Here is a 6,796-nt window from a genome sequence, read left to right as displayed (position 1 = left end):
GTCTTTTATAGATAGGGGTCAAACCTTTTATCATTTTTTCTATCCTCCCTTGTTGGACTATGATGGTTCCCTGCATTATCTTTGAGGGTATGTTAATAGCTTTAAAACAAGCCCAAGATCATCAAAATCGAAGTCTGGATGCTCAAGTTATGCTCATTCTCGTGTTGATGTTTCTGCCAGTTTTCGGGGAGGGGGTGGGTGGGGGGGAATAATCCGGCCTGGATTCAGAATATCCGGCCAAATATCCAACCCCTTACTGCGACCAGTTTCCTCAAGTCCTTCATCGATTTTCGGGGGCCGGATTTTTGCAATAATCCGGCCCCGGATAATCCGGCCCGAGAGGACCCAAACGGTGATATTTCGAAAACACTAGTTTTATCCCGCATTTGCTAAGCCCATCTCGTGAAAGTTTTAAACCGCCTATTCACCCCCCTCTAGGTGATATCAGTGTCCTTTCATCTGCCCTTACGACGGCGGCCACGTCCGCGAGGTCTAGAACCTGCCATGGATCACGTGGGGAGAAGGTGGAGAGCGACGCTAGGGTTTGCGTGAGGAGGAGCCAATGCCCAAGCACCCCGTTTTATACCCGGAGGCGGGCGTGGGGGCAATGGTGCGCATTAAGACCGACATACATTGTTGGGCCATTTAGTTTTCTTGGTCAGAGGTAGGCGAAGGTAGGTGGAGGGGACAGGGCGGTGGCACCATTAATCTTCGACACACATGGGTAGGTCATTTATTATGCTGGCGGCTCATTCAATGACTGCCAAGCGGGTCCAAGGGATTCCATCTGACGTGGCGTGAGGCGTCGGCGCACCCGTTCGACGCCTCACTTGAAGGGGCCGACACAAGGTTGCCGGCGTTTGTATTGGGCTCTGAATGGTGCCACGACAGTGTGGCCCAAAATTAGCAGCTATTGGATCACTATTGGGGCCACCCGTGGAGACGCTCTTAGGTTTTGAAGAGAAAATAAGAGCTTGTTTGATTTATAGGATAGGAAAAAACATATGAATATGAAAAGTATGGAATTGGATGCCATGGCTACTTCTTTTTTAATCCTACGAGAAGATGAATATTTTAGCTATATGTATATCCATATATAGAAGAAGTTGAGAAGTTTTTTTTTTTTTGGAACGGAAGGAATACATTTGATTATAAGAAATGAATTTTTATAAGGTATGATCTCATTTTCTTTTACAGTATTTACACTACAAAATTCCTATGAAAATACTTTCTATAGGATATGTTCATATGAATCAAACAATTTATATGAATTTTTTTCCTAGTATCTAAAATTCTAAATCCTACCCAATTTCTATACAAACCTTTATAAATGAAATGAGCCCTAAAATTATTGCGGAATTCGTTTGTTTGATGAGGTGAGGCCACAGGTCCGATACCCCACAAAACGGCGCGGTCGCTGTCGCCGCGTTGTTCCAGACGCGAATGCAAACGCCGTGAGACGAGACGAGAGAGGGGCTGCTGACAGGCCCGCGTCGTCCCCAACCAAATCAACCCCCATCGGCCATCGCCCAATCGCAACGAACCCACCCCACCGCGGCCAGGCGCCCCCGTCCTCAATCAAATCCCAGCGCAGCCGAGCTTCCTCGCGCGGGCGCGGCCAGGACGACGCCGGGGCGCGCGCGCGTGCCGGGGAGGGAGGCCGCCATGGACATCGACAGCGTCGAGTGCCTATCCCTCCCGGACGCCTCCATGGACGTGGACGACGTCGACAGCCACCACCACCACCACCACACTATCCCGCTCCACCCCGTCCACCTCGCCCCTAGCGGCGGCGGCGGCGGCGGAGGCCGGTCCTTCCCCAAGGTGAATGCCGGGGGAGTGGGCGCTACCGCGGGCGCCGCCGCCGGAGGGCCACCGGCGACCAGCGTGCACGAGCTGCTCGAGTGCCCCGTCTGCACCAACTCCATGTTCCCGCCCATCCACCAGGTCGGCGCTCTCCCCTTCCTGCCACGCTCCGGCTCGTCCTGATTTCGGGGTCACTTGTGCGCGCGTCTGGATTTGGGATAGGTGTGCCGTGTGGGTTTGGGTCTAGAATGGGATCCTGTCGGTACAGATTTGGGGATTATGGTGGGCAGAGGCGCGGGAATTTGATCCCAGTTTTTACAGGATCGATTAACGCTTCCCTAACCTGGCCGGATTCGTGTGGCTGGAACCGGGGATTGGGTGATTGCGATTTGGGTAATTTCATGTTGATGATAGTTCGAAATGGGTGATTTGTGATTTTATGTTGATTCCTAGTTTCGTACACTGTATGTAACTTCGTCTACGAATTAGGGGATTTTCATAGGAAGCAAATTTGGTGCACATGAGCACCAGTGCTCTCGGTTTTTTAAAATATTTAAAAACTGTATTTCTACTTTTCAAAAAATCATCACATTTATTCCATGAATACATACACATGTCCTGAATATTCATGCAAAGTTTCGATAAAAATTACATTGTATTTTGACCTACAGGAAAAAAACAAATTTGTGGTTACGTATAGAGGTATATATTTATCAGAAATTTGTCTTTTTTGTATAGCTTAAAATATAATATATTTTTCTCCAAATTTTTTACCGTAGCTTCAGAATGTTTGTATGTATGTGGGCATTTAATTTCATATTTTTTGAAATCCAAAAAATATGGTTTTTCGAAATCAGGAGCACTGGTGCTCATGTGCCAAATACACTTTTCGATTTTCATAGGCTTACGTATTAACTAGCTCCCTTTGATGCGATATTTGAATTGAGTCATTTAGATCTGAATTTCGGGTCTATTAGGGTCCAGAGTATGGATTAGTTGTATTATTCAGGGGATAATTCATTTCGTTTGTTGCGTTAGCAAACTCCAAATATACACTTTGGAATAGTAGGAATAAAATTTGGTTTTTATCTACTGGTTAGCTTCTTGTTGCCTATCCTTTGTCTTGTTGTTAACCTTTGGTACTTTTTGTTACTTGGACTGAATATCACCAAGACAAAACTGGTCATCCAGTCTAGCTTGGTATTGCAATGCTCTGCGTTAATGACTTAGGTAGTGATTAATCGACTAGTGCATTTTTAGCAATACAACACATTCATTTTGATAGAGTGAAACATGCTTTGGAAGATTATGCTAGCAAATTTTCATTTTCGAACACTCCTGTATTTGGTGGTGAGCTACATAGTATATATTTACTCCCCTGGCTATTTGGTACTATGGTTCCTCTTACATCCCTTGTTCGTATAGTTGATAGGTTGCTTCTTCTGCTGTTTGGTTAGGTTGAACTTGCCCTTGACATTTAGTATAATCTAGTCCCTTTTTTTCTAGTTCACCAAAGTCGATTGAGTGCTCAGGGAAAATATTGGAAATTCAGAGAAGTCAAGGAGAGAAATCAAAGGAATTGAAATAATGCTATTTAAATGCTCTGAGCTCATTTATTTCCATTATTTGTTATGGGTTTGGGCAGTTGATTCAGATTCTTCAATGAGACAGCTTACCAAACCGAATGGTTGCTCCATCCAACATGTTCGCATTTTGGTCCACTAAGTTTTGCACTCTCCATGCGGACATGAATGTAGCAAGTGAAGAGCTGCAGCTTCCAGCTGCTGAATTTTGTTTTCTAAGGACCACAATTTAGAACATTTTAAATAGGAAACTTGAGGAACCACAGGTCGCTAAGGTTTTGTAGACCTAACTTTTCTGTTCCGCAAATTCAAATTATCTTCAAAATTGAAGTAGATAGCATGGCACTTGCCTGTTCAGCTTTCTCCTTGGGGTTAATTTCAATTGTAGTATTAGTTGTAGCACCAACATTTCATCTCAGCTTGGAGAAAAATTCCTGCTTGCAATATTACTCAGACTAGCTCTTTGGATGTTTCTGTCTCTTTTGCCGTCGTTTAGTTCATTAGAGTGAATATCGAACTGAAGGACGGGAATGTATTTCCTTGACATATCAACTCCGTTTCAACATGAGCGAAGTAGTGTCGGTTTGTATTTGAGGCTTTCTCTTTGACATTTTACTGGAAGCTAGGGGGAGAGGAGACTGGTGTTGCGTAATTAATTGTACCAATACCAATCACTACTATTTCCACAATTTATTGGGTGCCATGTTCCATGACGGCTGGTTTTGGGCATGCATCTCGGGTTTCACCCGGTTTTCCTCTAATTAACCGGGCAATTATCTGCTTCTTAAGTCATAAAAATGTTTGTTTGCTTTGTTTAAAAAAATAATGTATTGCATGTTCTGTTTACCTCTTTTTGAACGGATTATATATTCTTAGAAAAAGTTCCAAGTTAGAGTTGGGAAATGAGGTGAATCATCTTATAATTTTAATGTTTCTAATTTTAACGTTAGGATTTTTGTGTTTTCAGTTCAAACAAGGTTTTTTTATTTATTCTTGCTTTGATGAAGCGAAAGTGAAAGCAGTGGAATAACTAGTGATGTAGACATGATAAGTAACACCACAGTAATGCTCTTAATATCTGTTTATTAAGATTGCAGTAAAAAACCATTTGGGTTTCCTTTATTTTCTTGGGAAAAAAAATGAGAAGGCAAAAATGAATAACTATGTCTGTATTCTAGCACTTGCACAACTTCTTCTCAACGGCCACACGACTCGGCCAAACACAATGCATGAATGCAGTCTCACACATATTGGACTGAAGTGGTGAGAAGAGTACTAGGAAAAAAGAGAGGAATTTGTTTACTAGTCAGTCTCCAACAAGTTGAGAATGAGTTGTATATTGCAACCATGTTTTTACAAGTAGTCAATGGTTTGAAAAGTGGACAACTGAGGCCTCTCAGCCTCTCCTCCCCTGTTTCGTTTCTTAGCCAGGGTTATTCTGAACGACTGCTAAGGTTGAAGGGGTTTGGGACTTGGTCATTATGGGCCTTAGCTAACCTAATGGGCAACATGAGGTAGGCATTTCATTTTCGCCTTCTCATTTTTTTCTTTGTCACAGCCCCACTTTCCTTTCTTCCTTTGCCTATATCTGTATTCTTGTTAGTGAGGCTTGCACCAGATTAGTACCTATTACTGTCTAGCGCCTTTTTTTCGATCAACCTAGCAGCTTGTTGAATACTGCCAATAGTATACCTCTTTCGTCTGTCCTGACATAAGTAACTGCTTGCACATAAAAACATTGCCCTTATGATCGATTGTGATTCTACCAGAAGATGATAGGAAGCATCACAAATCATCCCAATATATGAAATCTCAATTGCAAGGGCTTATGTTTGCTATCTTGTTTTTCAGTTCATCTTTCATGCTATCATGTATATGTTCTTTAGTGGGTGCTTGCTATCCTTCGAAGATGCAATTGATGGATAATCGTAGTTGTGCTCAAAGCATGATAATCGTACTTGTGCTCAAAGCATGATAATTGTAGTTGTGCTCAAAGCATATATATTATGTAACAAGGACACTAATAATAATTGAAACCCAATATTTGTGCTGCTCAATATATTTCATCTGAAGCGTACTAGCAGTATAGTTGGAAATTTGACAGTTTGCATCACTGATGTTTCTACAGTGCCAAAATGGACATACCTTATGCTCGACATGCAAGGCTCGGGTACACAACCGGTGTCCTACATGCAGACAAGAGCTTGGTGATATCAGGTGCTTGGCATTGGAGAAAGTAGCAGAATCACTGGAGCTTCCGTGCAAGTACTGCTCTTTAGGCTGTCCAGAGATCTTCCCATACTACAGCAAGATAAAACACGAAGGGCAGTGCAGCTTCAGGCCATATAACTGCCCCTATGCTGGTTCTGAATGTGCTGTGGGTGGTGATATACCTTTCCTCGTTGCACATTTGAGGGATGATCACAAAGTTGATATGCACAGTGGTTGCACATTCAACCATAGATACGTTAAGTCGAATCCACGAGAGGTTGAGAATGCCACCTGGATGCTAACAGTAAGTATCTGGAATATGTATTTTCAGATATCTGCGTGCAATTACTCTTAAGATCCAAAGCTTTTCAGTCTTAAGTTACTGATTGAATGTTTCTGCTGAATCAGGTGTTCCATTGTTTCGGACAGTACTTCTGTCTGCATTTTGAGGCCTTCCAGCTGGGCATGGCACCGGTATACATGGCTTTCCTCCGTTTCATGGGCGACGAGAACGAAGCGAGGAACTACACCTACAGCCTCGAGGTTGGTGGTAACGGCAGGAAGATGGTATGGGAAGGCACCCCTAGAAGCATCCGTGACAGCCACCGGAAGGTGCGGGACAGCCACGATGGCCTCATCATCCAGAGGAACATGGCGCTCTTCTTCTCGGGCGGCGACAGGAAGGAGCTGAAGCTCAGGGTAACTGGCCGGATCTGGAAAGAGCAGCCGAACCCGGACGGAACCTGTATACCGAACCTCTGCAGCTGAGGCGAGCAACGCTCAGCGCCGAGAATGATTGTGCTATTTGGCTGGCTTGTTATTTATCCACTGCCATGTCGTTGTGTTTTCGATAGTCCAGTGACAGTTCCAGGTGTAAAATGTTCTTGTAAAGTAATTGTGTATAGAGAGTCCATGACATACCACAAGTTGGCCAATAAATGTCTTGATTCGGTTCTCACCTTGCTTACATTCTGTTTCTATCTTCCTGAATGTGTAATAAAAGCAAATGAAAATTAAGCTACAGTTTGGGCTGGGTGTCTGTAGATAACGTCTGAACAAGCCAAACCAACCTAGCGCCGTCTCTGCGGCGTCACGTAATAAAAATCAAAATTAGATGCACTGAACCCACTAGGCCGCGTTTCGTAGTAGCTTGGGAGCCTCTTGGCTCGCATCGGCCCAGCATTTTTTAGCTCGTT

General features: G+C 43.7%; 1 protein-coding gene across 1 annotated transcript; it reads left to right on the top strand.

Moving 5' to 3' along the window:
- The first annotated feature begins 1,639 nt into the window (after positions 1-1,639).
- Positions 1,640-6,558, top strand: LOC124649368 (E3 ubiquitin-protein ligase SINAT5-like). Its single transcript, XM_047189013.1, has 3 exons — positions 1,640-1,947; positions 5,518-5,904; positions 6,009-6,558. Exons 1-3 carry the CDS (start codon positions 1,666-1,668, stop codon positions 6,366-6,368), a joined length of 1,029 nt encoding a protein of 342 aa, XP_047044969.1. The 5' UTR covers positions 1,640-1,665; the 3' UTR covers positions 6,369-6,558.
- The last annotated feature ends 238 nt before the right edge of the window (positions 6,559-6,796 follow it).

Source organism: Lolium rigidum, chromosome 4 (genome assembly GCF_022539505.1).
Source record: "Lolium rigidum isolate FL_2022 chromosome 4, APGP_CSIRO_Lrig_0.1, whole genome shotgun sequence".
Taxonomy (NCBI): Eukaryota; Viridiplantae; Streptophyta; class Magnoliopsida; order Poales; family Poaceae; genus Lolium; species Lolium rigidum.
This window is presented reverse-complemented; position numbering and strand designations above follow the sequence as displayed.